This window comes from Dromiciops gliroides, chromosome 3, assembly GCF_019393635.1.
Source record: "Dromiciops gliroides isolate mDroGli1 chromosome 3, mDroGli1.pri, whole genome shotgun sequence".
Lineage (NCBI taxonomy): Eukaryota > Metazoa > Chordata > Mammalia > Microbiotheria > Microbiotheriidae > Dromiciops > Dromiciops gliroides.
In genome coordinates, this window is record NC_057863.1 from 270,133,494 (window position 1) to 270,159,825 (window position 26,332).

Here is a 26,332-nt window from a genome sequence, read left to right on the forward strand (position 1 = left end):
GATGGGGTGATCATCTGACTGTGGAAAGTTCTCTTATTGGGTGGTGGGTTGGAAGCAGTCTGGTGAGGGGCGGTTGTTCTGTCTCCTCCTGCCACTTTGGCAGCAGCCACACCTGATAGGATTATCTCCTCAAGGGGTGGGGGAGACTGGAATGAAGGGTGGTGGTCCTGGAGTTATCTCAGTCCAGATCCCCAGATGCTTATCTCTTTAGATGTGTCTGTCCTTTGGTTTTGTTTCAAGGAGAAGGTTCCTTGATTTCTCCCAGAAAATTTCTGAGGTACCCCAGGCCCATAACAGAGAGTGTGTAGAATTTTTTTGTTTTATTAGGCATTGGTTCGATTTTCATTATCTTGTAATATTTATTTAGAGACTTGTAATCTTTTTGAGATTTTAAAATATATTTTTATTTTAATATCATCTGTTGATTTATTTGCTTGTGTTGTAGGTTTTTAATTACATTTTCTTTCTGTTGAAGCTATCCATGATGGTTTTAGCTTTTTTTCCCCTCATATTTTACTGTCACTTTCTGACTCCTTCCTTTGGTGGTGGTATACCTCAGGGACTGGGTTTCAAAGCTGTCTCAGCTCCTCTCATCTTGTGGGATTTACTATATTACTATATTTACTATGTCTACTATAGATGTCACTTGTGAAAGCTTTCCTGTTCCATATTAATACGAGGATGCCCTTGGTATGGCTCAAAACACTTTATATATAGATTGGAAAGTGGCATATTGAATGGTTGTGGTTGTGGTCACTTTTTTTTTTTTTTAAGTATTACTAAAGCTTGAGGGTTTTTTCCATGTCATTGTTGTTTTTTTTAACCCTTCTTCAGATCCCTTGTGAATTAATCCCTGAATGTCCCACAAGCCATGCCCTATATTTTATGCAGGAGATTTCCCTGGAATAAAATTCTGGGTAAGAGACAGAAGCCAAAGAGGTGACATCTGCATTACTGTCAGATCCCAGGATTGAAGATGGTTCTTGTGAGCCCACAGTGTTTTGGAAGGACCTTTTAGGGCCATGAGGTTACAAATGACTTCCTTCCTATGTGTAACTAAACAGGGCTTTAAGTAATTGTTCTTAATCAATTTGAAGTCTTGTTTTAATGTCTTTCAATCTCTTACTCATATAGAAATTGATTATTGATACAACCACGTAATAGTGATGTAGGAGGCAAAAAGGGGTTAATAGAAAAACCCAAGACCCAAGCTCTAGTACAGATAGTAGCTCTAAAAGGGAGTCAGATCCCAGTTAATGGATAACTTATGTTAGGTTCTCTTACCCATAGTGATCAATATCCATAAGGGACCAGAATGGGTCAGGTCAAAATAACAATAAAAGAAAAGACAACCTATAGAAATTCTAATGAAAAATGATTATATTTTGAAACTAGCCATGGGAATCAGAAAGAGACATGCGCAGAAAAGGCCAAAATTGTCCCCATATTCACCTTATGACATGTAAACCCCCAAAACACACCTCCACTGAAAAAGGTATCTGCCTTGGGGGTTGGCTTAGGACCCTCAGGAACCTCCAAATTAGGATAAGCCCTCCTCTGAAACACCCCTAGGTGGAGAATATTATAATGAGTAGGACAGGCCCTCCCTTGTACCTCCCCAAGGTGGAGGTTATTATAATGAGACTGATAATCAATTTATCCATACTATAAATATAACTGTCTTTCCTTTCCTTATTTGAGAGATACCTTTCCAGTATTCTGGTTCTCTCCCTGTGGTCACCCACAGTATTGCAATAAAACTTGGGAAACTGAGTCACTGAGTCTTGTCATTCTTTTGGGACAGTCAATTTGACCCCAAATTCTATCCCACATCAATAGCATAATTTATGAAAATTGAACTTGCATATCAGAACATGATATAAGATTTTAATTTACCCCAAAAAAAAGCAAAAAAAAAATTTTTTTTAAGTATTTTAATTTCCATTTTGCCTTTAACTTTCAGTTCCCTCTTTCCTAGACATTCTGACCTTTCTTGTATTTGCTTAAAGGTAGTTATTGATCTTAACAGTTAATGTAGTTGTAAAATTTTGTTTAAATTGTTAAAGTGGAGCTAAAAGTTGGAGTTTAAAAATTGTTTTAAATTTTCCAGATACTTATAATACTAAACAAATGTAGAATCAAATAACAATAAAATAGCATAGTACTTTAGACTACCAAGGATACTAGTACAGAACTAAATCATATTTCTCTTTTCATATTCCATAAATTCACTTTTTATTACTGTCATTTAATTGGAACTGGGCTAATAAGTAATGTTAGTTAGAAATTCTGCTTCAGTGAACAAATAATTGTCTCCCCATTATTCCTTTTTATTTTTTTATTTTAAATCATAAAAGTATGTATTCTTTTTCAGTTACATGTAAAGATAGTTTTCAACATTTGTTTTCATAAGATTTTTAGGTCCAAATTTTTCTCCCTCCCTCTCCAAGACAGAAAGCAATCTGACATAGGTTATATATGTATAATCATATTAATCATATTTCTGCATTAGTCATGTTGTGAAACAAGAATCAGAACACAAGGGAAAAACCTCAAAAAGGAAAAAAAGAACAAAAGAAACAGTATGGTTCAATCTGTATTCAGAATCCACAGTTCTTTTTTCTGGGTGTGGAGAACATTTTCTATCATGAGTTCTTTGGAATTGTCTTGGATCATTGTATTGCTAAGATTGGTTGTGGTTGTGGTCACTTTTTTTTTTTTAAGTCTGTTACAGTTGGTCATCACACAATGTTGCTGTTACTATGTACAGTGTTCTGGTTCTGCTCACTTCACTCAGCATCAATCCACTTTCTGGTTTTTTTCTGAAATTTGCCCCATCATTTCTTTTTTCTTTTTCGTTTTTTTTTTTTTGCAGGGCAATGAGGGTTGCTTAGGGTCACACAGCTAGTAAGTGTCAAGTGTCTAAGGCTGCATTTGAACTCAGGTCCTCCTGAATCCAGGGTCGGTGCTTTATCCACTTTGCCATCTAGCTGCCCCCTGCTCGTCATTTCTTATTGTACAATTGTATTCCATTACAATCATATACCATGACTTGTTCAGCCATTACCCAGTTGATGGGCATTCCCTCAGTTTCCAATTCTTTGCCACCACAAAGATAGCTGCTATAAATAATTTTGTACATGTGGGTCCTTTTCCCTTTTTTATGATCTCTTTGGGCCTTTTTATTTTTATTGTCATGATCATTCTTGTTCATGCTTGGAGGTAACATAGTCAGTAGACAGATTTCTGGGATTGGAGCTGGTGTGATCTTGGGCAAGTCATTCCACCTCTCAGAGTCTGTTTCTTCATCTGAAAATGAGGTTATATTAGATAACCTACTTATTAGGTACTTTACAGCTCTGATATAATTTGAGGAACCTTTTATCTTTTTGTGTGTGTGTGTATTTTTTTGGTGAGGCAATTGGGGTTAAGTGACTTGCCCAGGGTCACACAGCTAGTAAGTGTTAAGTGTCTGAGGCTGGATTTGAACTCAGGTCCTCCTGACTCCAGGGCTGATGCTCTATCTACTGCGCCACCTAGCTGCCCCAGGAACCTTTTATCTTGCAATTACAATAGCTTTCCACCTTGTTTTCCTGCTTTCCAGTCTTTGTGTCTTTAAATCCATTCAGGACACTTAACCAGATTATTCTTCCAAAGACATCAGTCTGCTCTGGGTCACTCTTCTGTTCAAAAGCCTTGTGTAGTTCTTTTTTATTTTTTTAAGTGAGGCAATTGGGGTTAAGTGACTTGCCCAGGGTCACACAGCTAGTAAGTGTTAAGTGTCTGAGGCCGGATTTGAACTCAGGTACTCCTGACTCCAGGGCCGGTGCTCTATCCACTGCGTCACCTAGCTGCCCTCCTTGTGTAGTTCTTGAATTATATGACCTTATGAAAAAGACCAAGTTCCTTAGCCTGGCTACTAAGGTTCCCCAAAATCTACCTTCAATTTATATAGGCCTTATCTATCACTGTTCTTTTACCGAACTTTCTATTTTAGCTGGACTGAGTCCATTGATTTAGTCAACACACATTTTGAGTTCTTGACTCAAAACCTCTGTCCACAGTGTTTCTCCTTTCTTTACCTGTTTGAATTCTTCTCATCTTTTGAGGCTACTTCTTGGCTCCACTCCCATTCTCAGCTTCCAAGGGTCCCAGGTGTTTTGGGTTGGGGGGGGGCAGGCTTTAATCTCACCTGGCCTGTTCTCAGGTCTGGAGATAACCTCAGGCCTATTTACTAAGAAACCAACCAGCAAAGCTTTCTGTGGTGTGGTTCTCAGCTTCCAATGAGACTGCTACCCTGCTCACCTCCCCCACCTGGGTCTCCCGCCACTCAGGATTTCTTCCTGGTTGCCCACTGGGGTGGGACAGTCAAATCCTTCCCCCCAGTCCACTGGTACCCCTGCACTTACCGCCCCCTCCCAAGCCAGCTGTTCAGTCTGACCTCACATGCGCTCGGTTCCAGAAGACGCTGGTGCTGCAGCTGATTCAGAGGCACTGGGGCAAATTCCTCTGGCGGGTGTCTGGTGTGTTGGCCCGATTGTGGGGTTAGGCTTTATTCGTGGCCCAGCATGGCCCCCTGAAATCTATCTATAGCTGGAGAAAACTCTCAGCCCATATTTTTGTGTATTTTTTTGCCCCAAGGGTTCTTTTATTGCTATTTTTGGGGTTATTGTATCAGGAGCCCTGTGAGCTTAATGGCTTTCCTCTGCCATCTTGGCTCTACCCCCTGGACATTGATTTTTAAAACTTTGTGTTCCAAACTCTCTTCCTCCTGAGCCCCTTAAGAACTCAAGCAATTCAATATAAGTTATACATGTGTAGTCATATAAAACATTTCCACATCAGGTTATGAAAGAAAACAGAAAAAAAAACTTCAGAAAAAGGAACTAACAAAAAATTATGCTTCAGTCTGTATTCAGATACCATCAGTTCTTTCTCTGTGGATGGATTACATTTTTCTTAAGTCCTTCAGAGTTGTCTTGGATCATTGTATTGCTGAAAATAACTTTCATGGCAGATCATCTTACAATATTGCTGTTACTTTGGGTTTTTTTTGTTTTTTTAGTGAGGCAATTGGGGTTAAGTGACTTGCCCAGGGTCACACAGCTAGTAAGTGTTAAGTGTCTGAGGCTGGATTTGAACTCAGGTACTCCTGAATCCAGGGCCGGGGCTTTACCACTGCGCCATCTAGCTGCCCTTGCTGTTATTTTGTATATAGTACATTTCACTTTGCATCAGCTTATGTAAGTCATTCCAAGTTTTTCTGATAGCATCTTGCTCATCTTTTTTTTTTTTTTTTTATGGTAAACTACATTTATATAGCACTTTAAAGAGAGATTTCCTTACAATAAACCCATGGAGGAAAGGCAGTGACTTCCTGGAGCTCTCCCCCCAAACCCCTCCAAATTCTTTCAAATAATGCCATAAGACAATTCCAGGAGCAGCAGAATGCACAAAAGGACAGGGTGAGATCATTTTCCAGCCAAAGACGGCTTAGAAGGTTGGCGGGAAAGATCTGTTGTGTTGGGGTGAGAGTGGAGCATATCCTGTAGCTGCGTAGATCCAGCCCCAAGCACCCTACTTCAGAGGAGTATCTTGACTGTGGCTGCTTCTGGAACTCAGCCCAGAAGACAGTGAGGGGGTTGAGCTGTTGGCCAGTGGGAAATTACAGGGGTCTCTGCTGGTGCTGAGGCAGGACTCTGGTTTTTTGCCCTAGCTAGGATCCAGGTTGCAGTCTTGAGTGGCGGCCCAGTTTGGGGAGGGGCTCAGGCATGCCAGAGCTTGCAGACACAGTGGAACAGGATTCTCTTCCAAGTCAGAGGGCAAGCAGGCCTCTGGTTGCTTGCGGACCAGAGCAGAGGCCAGGGGACTGATGAATGTGCCTCTCCTTAAGCCATATTATTTTAAGAAGGCAGGCTTTTTCAGAAATTAAAATAGGTCTCTTTCCTATTGAGTAGAGTTACAAACTTCATCAGAATCTTTCAATTTTATATAATAAATCAGAACACAAAAGTGGAAGGGGGTAAATTGAAGCAGAGGTCTCGCTTTTTGGATAATAGGTTTCAAATGAATGAAATTAAAGTTAAATATTCTGTAAATTTAAAAGGTTTTAAATTGCCACCATTCATGTTTTGAGTTTTACAAAATACCTTACATCACAACAGCCCTTTGAGGGAGGTGCTATAAGTGTAGTCATGCCTATTTTATAGATGAGAAAACAGGCTCTGAGACTAGATGACTTGCTGTGGTCACCCAGGGAAAAGGAAAAAGCATTTATTGAGCTTCTACCATGTGTCAGGCACTGTGCTAAGTGCTTTACAACTATTATCTCCTTTGATCTTCACAACAACCCCAGGAGGTAGGTGCTTTTATTATGTTCATTTTACAGGTGAGGAAACTGAGAAGTTAAGTAACTTTTCCTGGGAATACACAGCTAGTGTCTGAGGTCAGATTTAAACTCAGGTCTTGACTCCAGGCCGGGTACTCTGTCAGCTGTCTCACTCTGCTACTACTAAGTGTTGGGAGTTAGAATTGAAATTCACATCTCTTCTCACTCCAGATATACACTACTTTGTCAGCTACTTAAAGTTATCTCAATATGTGCAAATAAGATAAAGGAAACATATACTTAGAACTATTTAGATTAAGAAAATATAAACTAAGTTAACATAATAATGCATTTGCTGTGACCTTTGCATATTGACTTTCCACTTGTACATTTTTTTAAAAGTATAGGTAGCATAATGATTACTAGCCACATTTTTAACCTACTTGGGAATTTAGCTTTACAATTGTTTCTTCTAAGATTATTTGTGAAATTATGTAAAGCTTTTAGGGTCAAAGTTTTGTTGTACAAAAAGAATGGAAACTTTTCTTTTTTGGTGAGGCAATGAGGGTTAAGTGACTTGCCCAGGGTCACACAGCTTGTGTCAAGTGTCTGAGGGTGGATTTGAACTCAGGTCCTCCTGAATCCAGGGCCAGTGCTTTATCCACTGTGCCACCTAGGTGCCCCAAAACTTTTTTTCATAGTATCTTGCTAGTATTTAAAAAATAATAATATGCATTTTAATTTATAGTTTTGGGTTCCAATTTTTATCCTTCTTTCCCTCCCTTCCCTCCCTCCTCCCTGAGCCAGCAAACAATCAGATATGAGTTATACATGTATGTAAAACATTACGATGTTTGTCATTTTGTTCAAGAAAACTTGATTAAAAGAAAAAAATGAAAGAAAATGAAAAATAGCATGCTTCAGTCTGTTCCATCAATAGCAGTTCTTTCTTTGGAGGTGGATAGTATGTTTCATCAATAGTCCTTTGGGATTGTCTTGGATCATTGTATTGTTGAGAATAGTCAAGTCATTCACAGTTCTTCATCAAACAATATTGCTGTCTCTGTGTACATTGTTCTCTTGGTTCTGCTCACTTTACAATACATCATTTCTTACATGTCTCTCCAGGCCTTTCTGAAGTCATACTGCTTGTCATTTCTTTTCTTTCTTTCTTTCTTTTTTTTTCAGGGCAGTTGGGGTTAAGTGACTTGCCCAGGGTCACATAGCTAGTAAATGATAAGTGTCTAAGGTCGGATTTGAACTCAGGTCTTCCTGAATCTAGGGCCGGTGCTCTATCCACTGCACCACCTAGCTGCCCCTACTTGTCATTTCTTATAGCACAATAATATCCCATCACCATCATATACCACAGTTTGTTTAGCCATTCCCCAATTGATGGGCATTCCTTTGATGTCCAATTCTTAGCCACCACAAAAAAAACTGCTATAAATATTTGTGTATACATAGGTCTTTTTCTCTTTTTGGGGATGTCTTTGGGATATAAACCTATCAGTGGTATTGCTGGATCAAAGGGTATGCACAGTTCTATAGCCCTTTGGGCATATTTCCAATTTGCTCTCCAGAATTGTTGGATCTTTTCACAACTCCACCAACAGTGGATTAGTGTCCCAGCTTTCCCATATTCTCTCCAACATCCAATATTTTCTATTTTTGTTATATTTGCCACTCTCATAGGTGTGAGATGGTACCTCAGAGTTGTTTTGATTTGCATTTCTCTGATCAATATTGATCCAGACAGTTTTTTTCTTAGGATTATAGATAGTTTTTATTTCTTTGTCTGAAAACTGCTTTTTCATATCCTTTGACTATTCATAAATTGGGGAATGACTTGTATTTTTATAAATTTGACTCAGTTCTCTATATATTTGAGAAATGAAGCCATTATCAGATATTTGTTTCAAAAATTCTTTTCTAGTTTTCTGCTTCCCTTGGAATCTTGGTTACATTAGTTTTGTTTGCATAAGCTTTTTAATTTTATATAATCAAAAGGATCTCTTTTATATTTTGTTTTGCTCTCTATCTTCTTTGGTCCTAAATTCTTCCTCTGACAGATAAATAGATGAAAATGACAGATAAACAATTCCATACTCTCTTAATTTGATTATGGTATCATCCTTTATGTGTAAATCATGTATCCATTTTGACCTTATTTTAGTATGTGGTGTGAGATGTTGGTCTATTCTTAGTTTCTGCCATACTGTTTTCCAGTTTTCCCAGCAGGAACTAAAAAAATTTTTTTAATCAAAGTTAAAAATTGTTTTTACATGTAATTTGAAAAAAAATATTAAAGAGCATTCCTTTACATTCTTTGTTGGATTTATTTCTTTCCTTCTTTCTTTCTTAAATTCAGCATCTAATGAAAAATCTATGCAGAAGAAATAGAAATGGCAGGCTTCCTAGATAATTTTCGGTGGCCAGAATGTGAATGCATTGATTGGAGTGAGAGAAGAAATGCAGTTGCATCTGTCGTAGCAGGTGTATTGGTAAGTTGTCAGGAAAAAAATCTTGGTTAATATAATAGTGTTGTTTCTGATTGTCTTTTTATATTGCAAAATCAGTTCCATTTTGTGGTATACTTTTGGATTATGAATATCATTGTAATTTTTAAAGAATTGTTTCTATAATCTACTCTACTAAAGCCCTAGTCCAGTGTTTTTTACTTTGTAGATGACCTTGGGTACTCAAAGGCTAAATGGAACCTGCCAAATCCTTCCAACCTGGAAAGGCTTTGAGGTCCTGCCACTGTTTAGAGGCTTATCACATGAGGAATGGCCAAAGGTTGACAAATACTTTTGGCCACAGCAACTCATGAAGACTGTGGAGTTGTTGCAGTTTGTTTTGATTTTAGGAATATCCACATAAAGAAAACTATAGATCTTTTCAAATATTAAGGAAATCTTATGAGGTAGACTCTGTGGGTTATCTAGTTCAACTACCCAGATCATGAATCTCGTCTAAATATGCTCCATCTTTAGCATTTCCAGAGATGGGCAGTGAACTCTCCTTGTAAAATATCCATTTCATTTTGTGCTGCCCTACTTTTTTTTTTTTTAATTTATTTTTTAAGTGAGGCAATTGGGGTTAAGTGATTTGCCCAGGGTCACACAGCTAGTAAGTGTTAAGTGTCTGAGGCCGGATTTGAACTCAGGTACTCCTGACTCCAAGGCCGGTGCTCTATCCACTGCACCACCTAGCTGCCCCCGCTGCCCTACTTTTTAGGATGTTTTCCCAGGTTTGCCCTATGTACCTTCTACTCTGGGCTCACTTTATGCCCTCCTAGCCAAGCAAAAGTCTAATCCTTCTTCCATATGATAATCTTCAAATACTTGAGTCTTTTCCCTTCCTGTCTTTTTTCCAGCTAAGTAGGCCTACCTACCATTCACACTGTAAATTAATATTTATTAAATGTTTACCATGTTCTAGGCACTGTCCTAAGCATAGAAGATACAAAGAAAGGCAGGAACCGTTTTTACTCTCAGATTTTTAAAGCTTTTCCATTTGATTTTCCATTCCCATAATGAGGGAGACAACATGCAAACAATTGCATACAAATCAGATATATACAGGATAAATTGGAAGTAATCTTCACTGATGTGAAGGGGGTTGGGCAGATGTTACAGAAAGAAAGTGGGACTCCCTTTAGCTGTGATTTTAAGAAAGTCAGGGGGAGCTAGAAGTTTGAGATGAGGAAGGAGAGCGTTTCTGTCTAATGTGAGGAACAGCAAAGGGCCCTTGTCACTGTGTCATAAAGTACGTGGAGGAGAGTAAAGTTGAAGAAGACTGAAGAGTGGAAAAGGAAGAGGTCAGGTTATAACAAGTTTAAGGATTTTATATATGATACTGGAAGTAATAGGGAGCCATTGAAGTTTATTGAATTGGAGGTGGGAGTCACTGACCATGTCAGTTGTCAAGCCTGAGCTTAGGTAAGGTCACTTAGCTAAGCTAAGAGGAGAGGAAACTGGAGTGGGGAGAGACTTGGAGCAGGGAGACCAACCAGAAGGGAAGTGCAATCTTGTATTAAGTGATAAGGAACTGTGCCTGAATGGTGGCAGCGTCAGAGGAGAGAAGATAGAGAAACTGAGATGTCATGAAACTGTAAGCAACAGGACTATGAGGGTGAGAGATTTTGGAGTTGAGGATGACCCTAGGTTGTAAGTCTGGGAGGATGTAATGCCCTAATAATAGAGAAGTTAGGGGAAAAAAACCCAAACTTTTTTTTGGGGAAAAGATAATGAGTTCAGTTTTGAATAGGTTGAGTTTAAGATGTCTATGAGACATCCAGCATGGGATGTCTAATAGACGTATGGTATGATTCTGAATCCCCTCACCAACCTGGTTATCTTCCTCTTATTCATTATAGGTTGTCATTCTATTTAAATTAATATAGCTCAAGATCACATTGATACCAAACCACACTGGAAACAAATATAATATTTTATGTCATTAGATGCCTTTTTCACATAAGCTACTTTCTATCCACATCCCCTTCATTTTGTATTAAGTATGAGCAGTTGATTTTTTTAACCTAAGTGTAGGACTTTACATTTATTCCTATTAAATTTCTCATTCCAAGGGGCAGCTAGGTGGCGCAGTAGATAGAGCACCGGCCCTGGAGTCAGGAGTACCTGAGTTCAAATCTGGCCTCAGACATTTAACACTTACTAGCTGTGTGACCCTGGGCAAGTCACTTAACCCCAATTGCCTCAATTAAAAAAAAAATTTTCTCATTCCAGCCTTTGAAAATCTTTTTTAATGCTTTTTCTTTAATTTAACATATATGGTTTTTAAAATTTCAGCTTTGTATTGTACATAAATTTAATAAATGTGCTATTTTAATCAGCCACATGATTGATAAATGAACAGAATAGAATAGGGTTGGTGTCAAGAATCCTGGGATACTTACACTTGAGAACACACACCTGTATGTTGACATTCATTCGTTCATTAATCAGTACTGTTTGGGTTTAGTCCTTCAGCCCCCTCCAAATTCACCTAAATTGTTGTATGTTCATTTCCACAAAGAAATCAAATCATTTGGTCACATAATATGCATAGTTACTGAAATCTGGGTTAACTCTGTCTTTGGTATTCCCTTGACCCACCAATCGGGAATAGCAGACATATCAGTAATTTCTTGATATACCTCTGCCCCCAGCCCCCCAACTCTCATCGCCTTTTTTGCTAACAAAGGAAAATAAATTTGTGTGAAATCATCCAACACACAGACCAAAGTCTGATGGATATATGTGACATTTTATGCTCATAGTCCCAATCTTCCAGTTGAAGGAGACAGGTTCACTTACTCATTTCTTCTCTGGGGCCAAGATCTGCATGTTTTTGTTTTTGTTGCAGGCTTTAAATGATCACTTCCTTTCTAAGTACTCAAAAAATGCTCCCTCACTTTAGTATTAATAATTTATTTCAGCATATTACCAAGAATTGACATCAAGCTCACCTGCCTATGGTTTAAATTTCTACCTTCTTTTCCAATTTTGAACATGAGGCTATGTTTCTGTGTCAGGGTCTGGTGTACCTCTTCCATTTCTACAGTTGAACTCACTGTACTTTTTTACCTTCGTTATTCGTTTCCTTTTAACCATTTTTGTTCTTTCCTACCTTGATGAAAAGTTAATTTTGTTTAGTAAGGAAAACAGTGAAAACTTTAAGTAATTGTGCCGTCTTCTGCCTTTAGTTATCATTCTTATCATTCTCCCATACATTCCAAACAAGTCTTGTACATTGCTTGATTTTCTTCCAAGTCCCTTTCTTTTTGGGGGGGGGAGGGGGCAGGGCAACGAGGGTTAAGTGACTTGCCCAGGCTCACACAGCTAATTAAATGTCAAGTGTCTGAGGCTGGATTTGAACTCAGTTCCTCCTGAATCCAAGGCCAGTGCTTTATCCACTGTGCCACCTAGCTGTCCCCACCCAAGTCCCTTTCATATTGAGATTTAGCTTTCCTGATGCTAACAGTGATTTTTACATAAAATATGCCATGTTTGTAGACTTTTTCAACTTATACCCATTTCAGCTCTTTTTTTTTATCATAAAAGTATTTTATTATTTTCCAGTTACATATAAAGATAGTTTTCAACATTTGTTTTCATAAGATTTTTAGTTCTAAATTTTTCTCCCTTCCTCCCTTCCCTCCCCCATTCCCAAGACAAAGCAATCTGATTTCAGTTCTTTATATGTCTTTCTAACATCACTCTGCATATGTGAACTTTGTTCTTTTAGATAAGTATCCCTTTTCTTCCTCATCAAAATAAAGTATTGATGCACCATTAGAATACATCAGTAGAATGTAAACTCCTTGAGTGCAGGCTGTATCTCACTTTTGTATTTTTTCCTCAGTATTTATCATATTACTAATACATATAATAGGTAATACTGTTAATTAGGATTTTATCCATGAGAGCCTCACTCTTGCTCATTTTACCGGGAATATTAATTCTGTATTTTGTCTTCAGTTCCTTTGATAGCTGAAGATTGAATGTTAGAACCATAATACTATAACATATCACCAATATCATTTAGTTTTAGAAATTATTATGGCACTTAGAATAGGATGGAAACAAATTTTCAGAAAACCTCATAAAATCCATAAGAATTGGACAAGAATTCAAAAGAATTTTTAATTAGTCGTGGTAAAATTCTGACCATACTAAGTGTTAAAAACAAATGGTTACTGTTAAAAAAAGTATTTTGAAGATCATTTGGTCACATAATGTGCATAGTTTTGTTTGTTTGTTTTTTCTTTTTTTTTTTTTTTAGTGAGGCAATTGGGGTTAAGTGACTTGCCCAGGGTCACACAGCTAGTAAGTGTTAAGTGTCTGAGGTCGGATTTGAACTCAGGTACTCCTGACTCCAGGGCCGTATAGTTATTTTTAAATAAGGGGTTTTTTGATGGAAAAACTTTTTAAAATAGACTAGTTAAAAGACTTTGTTAAAAGAAATTCTGAATATTTTGGAATATTCAAGCCCCAGAATTTGGCAAAACCAATACTTGCTACCAATCATACAGATGAATAGACAGCCATCAGGAAGTAGAAGTATAAGGCAGCAGTACCACTCCAAAGACGTGCCATCCTCCCACTGTACCAATTTTTGTTGTTAAGGAATACGGTGACTGTCCCCCTTTAATTTTTAATTTTTTTGGTGGGGCAGTGGGGGTTAAGTGACTTAACCAGGGTCATACAGCTAGTAAGTCTCAACTGTCTGAGGCTGGATTTGAACCCAGGTACTCCTGAATCCAGGGCCTGTGCTTTATCCACTGCGCCACCTAGCCGCCGGCCCCCCCCCCCCCCCCCCCCGCGTCCCCCTTTAATTTTTGTATGCTGAGGGAGAGGTAGCAGAATGTAATGAAGAAGGAGAAGCGGGAGATATAGTTAACAAGAGTTGAGGCTGTACTGATTATTTTTTTATAACTTTTCTAATATCTTTATAGCTATACTATATGTGTTGGAAACTTACTGTCTATAGGTAGCATAAGAGGTGGCATGATATAGTGTTTAGAGAGTTTTCAGAATCAGAAAGGCCTAGGTTCATGATCTACCTCTGACACATTGGCTGTATGATCCTGTAAGAGGTTAAGGTGGTAAAAAGGTATGGATTTGGGTTGAAAACTTCTGTGCTGATGAAATTACAAGTCCAGTAAAAAAAAGATATGAAAAGTTTTTTCAATTAGCTGAACTGCTTTTTATGTGCAGTACATTATGCTAGCCTGGAAGGGAAAGGAAAGAGAAGTACAAAAGCTTAAATTAAGTCGTATTCATTGGGCTTAATTTTAGTCCTGGGAACATTAGAAATAATCTCGGTTTAATAGCTAAGCATTATGTTTGCTGTTTTTTAAAGTTTTTTACAGGTTGGTGGATAATGATTGATGCAGCAGTGGTATATCCCAAACCAGAACAAATGAACCATGCATTTCATACATGTGGAGTGTTTTCCACATTAGCTTTCTTCATGTAAGTATGAAGGTAATTCTAAAAGTTGAGATTATATTTTTCTTAGAATAGGTAATATAATGGCTTGTTTTTAATGTTGGAAAATGAGAAATACTTAGATCATAAAGTTTTCCCAAAAGAAGTAATAACCAAAGAAATAGTAAGGAGTTCTTGTGTTTTGCATTCTAGTATTTAGCATTAGATCCTGACTTGCTTTTAACTTAAATAGGAAGAAAAATATCCTTCAAGCTGAATAAAGTGGGCCTACTCTACCTGTTTCCAAGTTCAAAAACATTTTTTTCTGTAATATCTGAATTTCTTCCTGAAGTTCAGAAAAATCTTTGCTTTTAATACCCAAAGGGAGTGGTTACATAGTGATGGTGACCTTGGCATAATCTAACACTGATACGTGGACCGTGTTAAAAAAGAGAGTGATATGGGGAAGTTGAGTCCTGATTCATAACATCAACAAGCAGTAGGTAAACATTTAAGGGGTGTGTGTGTGTGTGTGTGTGTGTGTGTGTGTATGTATTCTGAGTGTCCTGTAGAAATAAGATAAAGCAGTGTTTCTAGCCACAGAATACTTGTGGTTTCATAAATGCCTAATTGTTTTGTTGTTAGACAACAAGTCAGTTATTTAAAGAGAGTGTATAATTCAGAGATATTTATTTTTAAAAATAGAAACCTTTGGATCATGTGGGGTTTTTTTGTTTTGTTTTTTTGTATCTGTGTATTATAGGATAAATGCTGTGTCAAATGCACAAGTGAGAGGTGATAGCTATGAAAGTGGCTGTTTAGGAAGAACAGGTAAGTAAAATCAATTTTGGGTAGGTAGCTCTTGGGTATACTATACTGACATTTGGGGGTTTTTTTGTTTGTAAGGCAATTGGGGTTAAGTGACTTGTCCAGGGGGTCACACAGCTAGTAAGTGTCAAGTGTCTAAGGCTGGTTTTGAACTCAGGTCCTCCTGACTCCAGGGCTGGTGCTCCATCTACTACACCACCTAGCTGCTAAAGTATGCCTTAAACCTGAATCCTTTATGCAGAACTAATAATGGGGTTGCATAATACATCTTTACAACTTTTTATAGCCTTGCCTTAGGTTAAATATTCTATAAAGGTAAACAATTTTTTGAGAAATTTGTTTTTGTGATAATGTGCTGTCCTGTGTATATAATACACCAATTAGTAGGACTCAGGCTTTGATTTCTTTTTCTAGGAGTGATGGTAGATTTTTTGTTTATCTTCCCTTTTTTGCCCCTTATGACCATCATGAGTTGGTTGTTTAGCTGGGTTTGGTAACTGGCATCAGTATTTGATTGTGTGTGTGTGTATATACACATACATGTATATGCATACACAGATATGTATGCACACACATATACATGCATTATATCCATTATATGTATACATACATTATCAAAGTCTTTGGATAATTCATTCAGTTGATTAAAAAGAAGTCATAGGTTCAATCTTTACATATGTTAATTACCAAACCCAGCTAAACAATCTGTTCATGATAGTCACAAGGAGCAAAAAAAGAAGGTAATTACACTTTGATAATGTGTGTGTATATAAAAATGAATGGCATATTCTAGCCATTTAGTTTGTGTACTAATGATTTGTGTACTTTTTAATCTGCATTTTTTGGTTGCACATAACTTACCTGCATGTATGCTCTGACCCAGCCAGACTGCCTTCCTGCTATTTTTCACAAATGACATTTTATCTCTAGTCCCCATGCCTTTGCACTGGCTATCCCCCTGTATTTGGAGTGGACCCTTTCCTCACTTAGGTCTCTTTTAGAACCCCTTGTTTTCTTCCACTCAGCTCAAGTTCTGCCTTCTACATGAAGGCTTTCTTTTCAGATGCTAATTCTCTCCCACCTGCCAGGTTTTTTTTTAATATACATATATATGTGCATATACACACTTTAATCTTCTCCATTAGAGTAGAAGACTCTTGAAGAACTATTTCATTTTTGACTCTGTATCTATGTAGTACTGAGCACAGAGCCTGTCAAATAATAGGTCCTTGATTAATATTTTTTGATTGTTTGGGGAAACATCTAAATTTTCATGCAGTAATACTTTTTAATTCACGTTAAACTTTCTTGTAATAAGCTTCTCTAGGGATCTGATGCTTTCTTCATAGTGGAATTTCATTGTATTGAACAATAATCACATTCCCAGTTTTTGAAAGGGCTGTGGATTAAATTGAGCAGATGTATGTGCCACTTCTCTGTTATCTTTGAATACCCTAAAACTATCATTGATTCATTTATACTCTTAGGCTTTATGTTTTGATGTGTTTTTATTTTGACATGACTTACTTTGGTGGGTCTTCTAAAGGTTTACTGTGTTGCCTCATCAGTATGGAAATTACCCTGGGTTTCTGAAGTCTATGAAAAGAATCTACCAAGCTATGAAGGCTTAGAATATGGGCTTGATGATGGAGCAAATATCTCATATATGATACAATTTAGCTGAACTGAAAGGGTCATTACTGGATTGGTCACATGGTGATGAACTTTTTGACTGCAGCCACTCTTGAACAGAAGGTGCTAATCAGTTGAGAGAATACCATCACCAAAATTACAGTCTCTAAAGTATTGTTGAAGTGTCTTAGTAGTTGGGCATTTATTTTTTATTTTTACTTTTTGTTCTTTCTGCTTTTCTGGGGGGGATGTTTGGGGAATTTGAGGTAGGATGGGAGGGCTGAGATATTTTGAAGATTTATTTCCATTTGCTTGCCATCTAGAATTTTATTCAGTCTTGTTTTAGCTGCCTGATTAGCACTGTAGCTTCACCCCCACACCCCTATTCTGACCCCCACCCCAGTTGGATGAAAGAGTTGTAAACAACTCAGCTTCCCTGTTTAAATCTAAATAAATAAAGGAAGATGAAAAGGGAAGTACTTTGTAATCTAACTCCCGTGGGAATGCTCTGGTGACAAGGAGGCACAAGGGTAGGAGGATCAAGCAGGCCCTAAACTCTCAGCTTTCCTAATGTGCCTCCTTTGCTCTAGCTAATATCTAAGAATGAGAAAGGAGGAAGCTGCTGGGAAGTCAGCAGTGACTGTGGTTCAGTGACAGGAACTTTTCTATTGAAATCAGAAGACATAAATTCAAGTTATATAATCCCCAACCTTTAGCTTATTCATTTGTGTGTGTGTGTGTGTGTGTGTGTGTGTGTGTGTGTTTTAATTGAGGCAATTGGGGTTAAGTGACTTGCCCAGGGTCACACAGCTAGTAAGTGTTAAGTGTCTGAAGTCAGATTTGAACTCAGGTACTCCTGACTCCAGGGCCAGTGCTCTATCCACTGCGCCACCTAGCTGCCCCTAGCTTATTCATTTGTAAAGTACGAAATAATACTTTTTTTTTTAGCGGGGCAGTGAGAGTTGAGCAACTTTTACCCAGGATCACACAGCTAGTAAGTGTCAAGTGTCTGAGGCTGATTTGAACTCAGGTCCTCCTGAATCCAGGGCTGGTGCTCTATCCACTGCACCACCTGGCTGCCCCCAATAAACCCTGGATTCGGGAGGACCTGAGTTCAAATCCAGCCTCAGACACTTGACACTGCCTAGCTGTGTGACCCTGGGCAAGTCACTTAATCCCAATTGCCTCACCAAAAAACAAAAAAAGTACAGCAGGTAGAGTCCATTAATATGATGAATCCTGTCATCTTTACAGGTGCTCGTGTTTGGCTTTTCATTGGTTTCATGTTGATGTTTGGTTCGCTTATTGCTTCAATGTGGATTCTTTTTGGTGCATATGTTACTCAAAGTAAGTTCCTTCCTAGTTAGTTATTTTTTTTAAAGAAATGTTAATGTAATCAACTTTAATTTGGCTTAATTTGTTAAAATCACCTAATATAAAATTTGTTTTAAATTTAGTATGGAAGTAAATATGTTCTTAAGTTTAAGAACTTTTAGTTTGATAATGTGCAGAAATCCTTATGTTTTTACAAGGTCTTGTTCCTTTGAGAAAGGTACTAAAGTTTGCTTCTCTCTGAAATAGGAAAAATGCTGTGTAATTTCTAAAGGGTATGTAGAACAGACTTTTCTAAAATCAAGGTTTTTTTTTTCTTCAAGCATTTATTTCCTCCCTCTCACCCCCTTCACGGGGAAAGAAAAAAGGGAAAAAAAGCTTAACAAATAAGCATAGACAAAACAAATTCTTATAATGGCCACGTCTGAAAATATGTTGCATTTTGCATACTAGGAGATTTTATTATGAACCTAACAGACAGCATCAACTGTGAACATTTTAGTATACAAAGAACAAAATATGACAAATTGTATATGAAAGTTATCCCCCTTTAAGCACAGATTTTAAAAAAGTGAATATTACATTTAACACAATAAAGATTTCTTGCTTTTTTATCTACTTCTGGGTTTGGTGAAGTACTGATACTAATAAAATGAGTTATCTTATTGGATGACAGTTAAATATAAAGAAATTATACATGAACTCATCTGGACATTACTAATACAGTACATATTTTGTACTTATCCTTGTGGAATGAATATAGTTTTTGTTAGATGGCATTTCCATGGTGTTGTATAATATTTCACTGTAGAGGTTTTACAAATAGTGTATTAGTTGGTGTTCTTGATTTCAGTTTACTATATTTAAAGCCTGCTAAGAATTTAATTGCTTTCTTCATCCTGTGACAACCATAAAATAGTTTCAAAATTATTTTTCTACAAAATATTTATTGCAATTTTCTAATGGCACAATGGATAGATTGCTGGGCTTGGAGTCAGGACAACCTGAGTTAAAATTCTACACTAGCCATGTACCTCAGTTTCTTCATCTGTAAAATGAGAGGAGTTGGACCCAATGGCCTTTTAAGGCCCCTTTCCACTCTAAATCTATGAATCTGTATGGTCCTGCTCATGAGTTTAGAACTTAATCTACCATTTCCACCATTTTTTTCTCCTCTGCTTTCCCAATCAACAAGCCAATAAATTGTTCCTGGTATTTAATGACACTGAACAGTGATCAATAGTAAGTACATTTCATCTCTCTGGAATCCTCAGAGAATGAATTTAGAACAAAGGAGATGATATTTCTCTTGTACTTAGCCTTAGACTATTATGTTCAATTCTGAGTGCTATACTGGGAAGAAGGACTATTGAGGAATTAGAATGGGTATGAAGGAGGGGAGGGAAAATGCATTAAGTGCCTATGATGTCTTAGCACTGTGCTAAGTGTTTTATTTATTTTTTTAACATTTGTTTTTATAAGATTTCTAGTTTAAAATTTTTCTTCTTCCTCCCTCCCCAAGACAGCAAGCAATCTGCTATAGGTTATATATGTACATTAAACATATTTCTGCATTAGTCATGCTGTAAAAGAAGAATCAGAGGGGCAGCTAGGTGGTGGATAGAGCACCGGCCCTAGATTCAGGAGGACCTGAGTTCAAATCTGGCCTCAGACACTTTACACACTTACTAGCTGTGTGACCCTGGGCAAGTCACTTAACCCCAATTGCCTCACCAAAAAACAAAACAAACAAAAAAAGAAGAATCAGAGCAAGAAGGAAAAAACTTTAAAAAGAAAAAGAAACAAAAAGATAGGAATAGTATGGTTCAATCTGCATCTAGATTCCAAAGGTGTTTTGTTTTTCCTCTGGATTTGGAGAGCATTTTCCATCATGAGTCCTTTGGAATTATCTTGGACCATTGTATTGCTGGGAAGAGTCAAGTCTATCACAGTTGATCAACACTCATTTCACTCAGCATCAGTTCATGTAAGTCCTTCCAGGTTTCTCTGAAATCTGCCTGCTCATTGTTTCTTGCAGCACAATAGTATTCCATTACATTCATATACCACAATTTGTTCAGCCATTCCCCAATTGATGGGCATCCCCTCAATTTCCAATTCTTTGCCACCACAAAAAGAATAGCTAATAAATATTTTTGTACATGTGGGCCCTTTTTCCTTTTTTATAATAGTGGTTTTGATGAGTCAAAGGGTATGCACAGCCCTTTGGGAATGGTTCCAAATTGCTCTCCAGAATGATTGGATCAGTTCACAGCTCCACCAACAATGTATTAGTGCTCCAATTTTTCCACAGCTTCTCCAACATTTATTATTTTCCTTTTTTTGTCATGTGCTAAGTGTTTTATAAATATGATTTCATTTCACCTTCACAACAACTCTGGGAGAGAAGTGCCATTTTACACTTGAGGAAACTGGCAGACAGTTTAAATGACTTGCCCAGGGTCACACAGTAGATATTGTGAGTCTGGATCTGAACTCATCTTCATGACTCCAGGCTCAGCACTATACCACTGTGCCCACCTACCTGCCAGTAAGCTGAGCAAGACCCAGGATGGTGAGGGAACTGGAGATCAGGCTATGTGAGATTGGCTGAACAAAATAAAGAACAGAAGACTTAGAGGAAAAGTAATTGAAGGGCTCTCCTGTGGGAAAAGGTTTAGATTTGTTCTCAGCTGTTGTAGTGGCCTATCACTTTCTGGCGGGGGAGACGTGCTGAGGTGAGTGGAGTAGATCAGATTGGATCCGATCTCAGGAGGTAGAGCTGTGGTAAGGCTAAAGCCAATCACGTGTCTACCCTGGGCTGCCGTCTCCAAAGATAAAAAATAAAAATATTTGTTCTCAGAACTAGGACCAGTAAGTGGAAGTTGCAGAAAGTAAGACTCATTATATATTTTAATAGTGGATTTCCCATCAGTAGATGTCTGTAAGGAGGGTAACCATTTGTCAGGAATGTGATACAAGAATTCTAGTTCAGGTACAGGTTGATTTACTTGGCCTCTGCATTCTTTTCCTGCTCTTGAGATTCTTCAAGTTATTCTGGATAACTTTATGCACCAAAGCTTTGAAAAGTTCAAAACCATTTTGAATGGAATTCCTTTTTGAAGTATATTAACTTAATCCCTTCCTTGAAAAAAGAATTTACTCAACACTATTGAATCTCTTCTTGATGACTCCTTCCTCATTATAAAATGTCTGTTAATAATTTTTCAGAGCCTGTTGAGATGTGCAAAGCTCTTTTTATCCCACACTAAATGAATGGCCTCAAATTCCTGTCCTTTTGGAGTTCTTCTGTCTATTTATAATTTTTCTGTTCCTGGGGGTCCAACCTAACTTGTTGCTGCTGACAGAAATATAATTGCTACTCCCTGTAGCATTTTTTTCCTCTGACCTTTCAGATTTGCTGCTTCTTATCTCACTTGGGCTATTTAAGTACAAAACCATATTTGTTAAAGAAAGGGTAAATAGACAGAAGGACTCTTCTGTGAAAGGATGAGTCTTTGTGACTACATAGATTCTGGGCCATTCCTTAGGCAGAGTGGTCTTTTTGCTCACTTCCTTGATCTTTATTGCTTTTTGAGATATAGGAAGAAGCGTCAGTTTTGGATAGGTTAGGTGAAAATGTATTCCTTGTTCTACAGTGTTTACTGATAATACATAATAGTATTCCAGAAGTCATAGAAAAATGCAGTAACACAATTGTTGACAATCTATTAAAAATTTTCAGCTACGTTTGTTTTTGATAGTATTCCACATTTCCATGCTGATCGCTGGGAGCAAGAGGTTTTGTTTGCCTCCTGCTTCTGTAGCAAGCAGTTCTGATCCAACAAACACCATGAAGATTGTGCTGAATAAGCAGTAAATTAAAAAGCTTGTCTGTTTTTGCCTTCGGTCATTAATTCCCAATCTTTTGGGTATGATGAACTTCTCTTCCCTTCCCTCCCTTCTTAACATCAGTGCAGCCATTGTTTTGTGAAAATAGTAATCTAATGAAAGTATTTGATGTGCTGCTTGTGGATTAGTGAACCCCTTGCAGTGAATCCTCGTCTGCCTTTACGTAAAGTGTCCTTGGCCACCATATAACATAACCAGTGCTCTGGGTGATATGGCTACTTCTCTGTTATTTTCATGGCTTATTGGTAAAGAGTGATGGGAGAAAACCATTTTTACCCTAAAGAATCTATAAATATTATTTACATAAGGTAAATAAATGCTTTAAAAATTCAGATAATTCAATGATATATCTTTTTGGTTCCTTTTGATACCTTCTCTTATTTCTTGGTATACCACTTATGTTCTGTTTGTGGTTAGCACTAATATCTTTGTTACTGAATGTATTAATACCAATTTATCTTGACACATTTTTAATTCTTGCAGATACTAATGTTTATCCAGGACTAGCTGTATTTTTTCAAAATGCACTTATATTTTTTAGGTAAGTTAACCACTTTTCCATTTACCCCTATAAAGTTTTCTAAAATTTCAGTTCTATTTATAAAAAGAATATAAAAATTATTAAGCACAAGTTCATTGGGTTCAGTTAGAAATAGGCTATGAACAGTTATGAATTGTAAGTTTAAAAAAGACATGGAGGGGTAGCTAGGTGGTGCAGTGGATAGAGCACCAGCCCTGGACTCAGGGCTGAGTTCAAATCCAGCCTCAGACACTTAACACTAGCTGTGTGACCCGAAGCAAGTCACTTAACCCCAATTGCCTCACTAGAAAAAAACCCCAATAAATAAATTAATTAATTTAAAAAAAAACATGGGAATGCTTTTTTTTTTTTTAATTTTTTTTTGGTGGGCAATGAGGGTTAAGTGACTTGCTTCGGGTCACACAGCTAGTGTCAAGTGTCTGAGGCTGTATTTGAACTCAGGTCTTCTTGAATTCAGGGCTGGTGCTTTATCCACTGTGCCACCTAGCTGTCCCCGGGAATGCATATTCTGGTTTTTTTTTTTAGTGAGGAAATTGGGGTTAAGTGACTTGCCCAGGGTCACACAGCTAGTAAGTGTCAAGTGTCTGAGGCCGGATTTGAACTCAGGTACTCCTGGTTCCAGGGCCGGTGCTCTATCCACTGCACCATCTAGCTGCCCCGGGAATGCATATTCTAATAATGTACCAAGAGTAACACTTTGATATAAAATTATATGTAATACGTAATTGTTAACTAGTTGGTGTTCTGTTTAAATGTGGGTAAATGCAAAAAGCACATGGCAATAATCATTCTTAGATGTAATCTGCTAAAAGGCCACAAGATGGAGACATTTCTCCATTAAATATTTTATGCACAGGGAACATTTGGCTTGATCTAGTTGAAAATAAGGAAAAAGACAAAATTCCACCAGGTAATGTTTGTAGGCACTCTTAACAAGTTAACAGTCCCTAATTCCCCAGCAGCCCTTCCAATCTTTAGCAGTTCTTAAATTTTTGTGTGTAATGGACCCCTTCTCAGAATTGTTTTTAAATGCATAAAATAAAATACGTAGGAAAACAAGGGAAACTAATTATATTGAAATAGAATGACCAAAATACTTCAAAAACACGACAAAGAAGTTTATGCACTACAAGTCAAGAACCTCTGATCTAGGAGGACTGTTTTTAAAAACCCCAAAACTTCAGTATCAGTAAATTAAAACCTGTTTTTCAGAGGGCTTTTGTTGACTTTGTGATACTTAATGATCATAATTTAGATAAACAACTTGGAAGGTGACTCCTGAAGTTCTTGACCTTTTGCGTGTAGATCTTTGGGCAGCACCAGCTCTTCGCAACCTGTGTGAACTTGGCCTTTAAAAAATGCCAGTGACTTGATAGTTACATGAAGTCTTATTACAATAAGAATTATTATTTTAATTGAATAGAATTTTATTTTCCAAAATATATGTAAAAACAAATTTTGACATCAGTTTTTTAAAACTTTGTGTTCCAACTTCTCTTCCTCCCTCACTTCTCACTTCCCACCCATAAGAACTCAAGCAATTCAAAATAACTTATACATGAGTAGTCATGGAAAATATTCCCACATTAGCTAGGTTGTGAGAGAAAACAGTTAAAAAACAAAACTTCAGATTAAGGAATTGTCAAGGAAAAAATTTTTTTTTTAAAAATGTGTTTCCAGGGGCAGCTAGGTGGTGCAGTGGATAGAGCACTGATCCTGGATTCAGGAGGACCTGAGTTCAAATGTGGCCTCAGACACTTAACGCCCCCCCCCCCCCCCAATGTGTTTCCATCTGTTTTCAGATACTATCAGTTCTTTCTCTGTAGATGGGTTGCAATTTTCATAAGTCCTTCAGGGTTATATTGGATCATTGCCTTGTTGAAAATAACCACATGCTTCCCAGCAGATCATCTTACACTATTGCTGTTATTTTGTATACAATACGTTTCACTCTGCTTCAGTTCATGTAGATCTTTCCAGGTTTTTCTGATAGTATCCTGTTCATCGTAACCTGTATATAGTACCTTAAACTTAACAAAGAATTTATAAGAATTATTTTTAATAGGTTAATCATTACACACGTCTTGTGACCTATTTAAAAAACAAACAAACAAAAAACAAAATTACCCCTGGTGTTTTAATGTACCACTCTGGTTATTCCAAAGTCCCACTCAGATCTTTAATTGTATTTTTCTTCTTATCAGCTAAAACTGTCCTTTGTCCCTTTCCCCTCTCATCAGTTAGTCAGTAGGCACTTAAATATGTCCTGTATGGTAGGCTTGACAGATATAAATTCAAATGACAAAACTCCCTGCTCTCAAGAAGCTTATTGCTGCTGCCAGTTTAAACCTGTTATAATTTATGACCAAGAATGTGATTTTCTAATGTTTTTTAGCACCTGTCTCAACTATAGTTTTAGACTTTTTGTTTACTTTAGCTGAGACTTAAATATGACTATCAATTAGCAATTTCAGGTAGCAGGTATTGATAGAATAAAGAGCTCAGTTAATGGTTTGAGACTAGGGTGAGGAACTCGAATATAATTGATGAATGAAGTTGTTGGAATCTAAATAATTTTAATGTCACAGAGTTGTTTGGAGAAAAGTGCTTAACTGTAAAATGCAAAATAGTATATAAATTTGGGTTGTTACTTTTAGTAACAAGAAAACATAGGCTCCAATGTTATGTATACAGCTGAATCTGAAAGAGAAATGACTTGAAAAGTTCTCTGCTTCTTAGATGTTAGAATATTATAATGCATTTGTGCTTTAAGAATAATATTCAAAGTGATTCAGACATTTCTAGTTCACCAGGCTGGGTTATAAAAGATAATGTTTTAACTGATATGTAGTTATGCTACTTAATTTTATTAGCTTCAAAATCGAACTTAAATATATATGTCATAATGTACAGGTAGTTCCAAGTTTTTCTCACTATGCATAACTGTATGTTCTTTATGTTTTTATAGTACACTCATCTACAAATTCGGACGAACAGAAGAGTTATGGGGATAAATCACTACTTGCATTAAAAGTAATTTTGTTATATTCTTTATGTATAAACATTTTCTCTCCCAGTTTGATTCACATTTTGCTAGTGGATTGTACATTAAATGTTAGATTATTTTCCTTTTATGCCAATTTTAAAAACTTTGATGTAGTTTCTATCCTTTATTTCATTGAATAGATTGTGAATATGTACATATATGGATGTATATATTATAGATGGTGAAAAATATCCATTTTTTTATTCTTGTACACTTAAAACTTGATCTGTGCTCTCTGAACAAGGTTGCATCATGTCACTTTAGAGCTTATTGGCTATGGTTGTGTATGCTGTTTCTAACTACTGAAGATGTGCAAAAATAAATCAGTGAATATCTGAAATCAGCACTGAGCCATTAGGTAGTAAGGGCATTTCGATAAGTTGTATTTGTTTTGGCAGAGAAAAGGAGCATGTTTTGTTTTGTTTTTTTCTTTTTAATGCTTGCTTGCAGGTGTTTAAGTGAAACTTTATATGAACACTTTTTTAATACTCAAAGGAATAATTTGGAAATAACTTTTGAAGAAAAAAAATGTTTCGAATTGCAAGGCTCTGAAATGGGATAATGTAGCATAAATTTAATGTGGTTAAAGCAAAATGACCACAGAAGAACTTGGCAACATAATTCTTATAAAATACAAGTGAAACAGTCTGTGTATTGTGCTTTTCTTTTTACAATCTAAAGATTATATGACAGCATTGCTTAAGCGTATGTTATAGCAAGTTGGCTTGAAAGAATCAAGATTTTAGAGCACAGTAGTACAACAGATACTTTTT

At 37.0% G+C, this 26,332-nt stretch overlaps 1 protein-coding gene across 4 annotated transcripts in view; it reads left to right on the forward strand.

Annotated features, from left to right (window-relative positions):
* Positions 1-26,132, forward strand: part of TMEM50B (transmembrane protein 50B) — a 38,271-nt gene extending 12,139 nt beyond the window's left edge. For all 4 annotated transcript variants that reach the window (XM_043997769.1, XM_043997768.1, XM_043997767.1 and 1 more), the window contains 6 exons: positions 8,700-8,832; positions 14,201-14,313; positions 15,032-15,099; positions 17,983-18,075; positions 22,456-22,513; positions 25,482-26,132. In XM_043997769.1, coding sequence (XP_043853704.1) covers positions 8,734-8,832; positions 14,201-14,313; positions 15,032-15,099; positions 17,983-18,075; positions 22,456-22,513; positions 25,482-25,527 — 477 coding nt within the window. In that variant the 5' untranslated portion in view covers positions 8,700-8,733 and the 3' untranslated portion in view covers positions 25,528-26,132. The remainder of the gene's footprint in view (positions 1-8,699; positions 8,833-14,200; positions 14,314-15,031; positions 15,100-17,982; positions 18,076-22,455; positions 22,514-25,481) is intronic.
* The last annotated feature ends 200 nt before the right edge of the window (positions 26,133-26,332 follow it).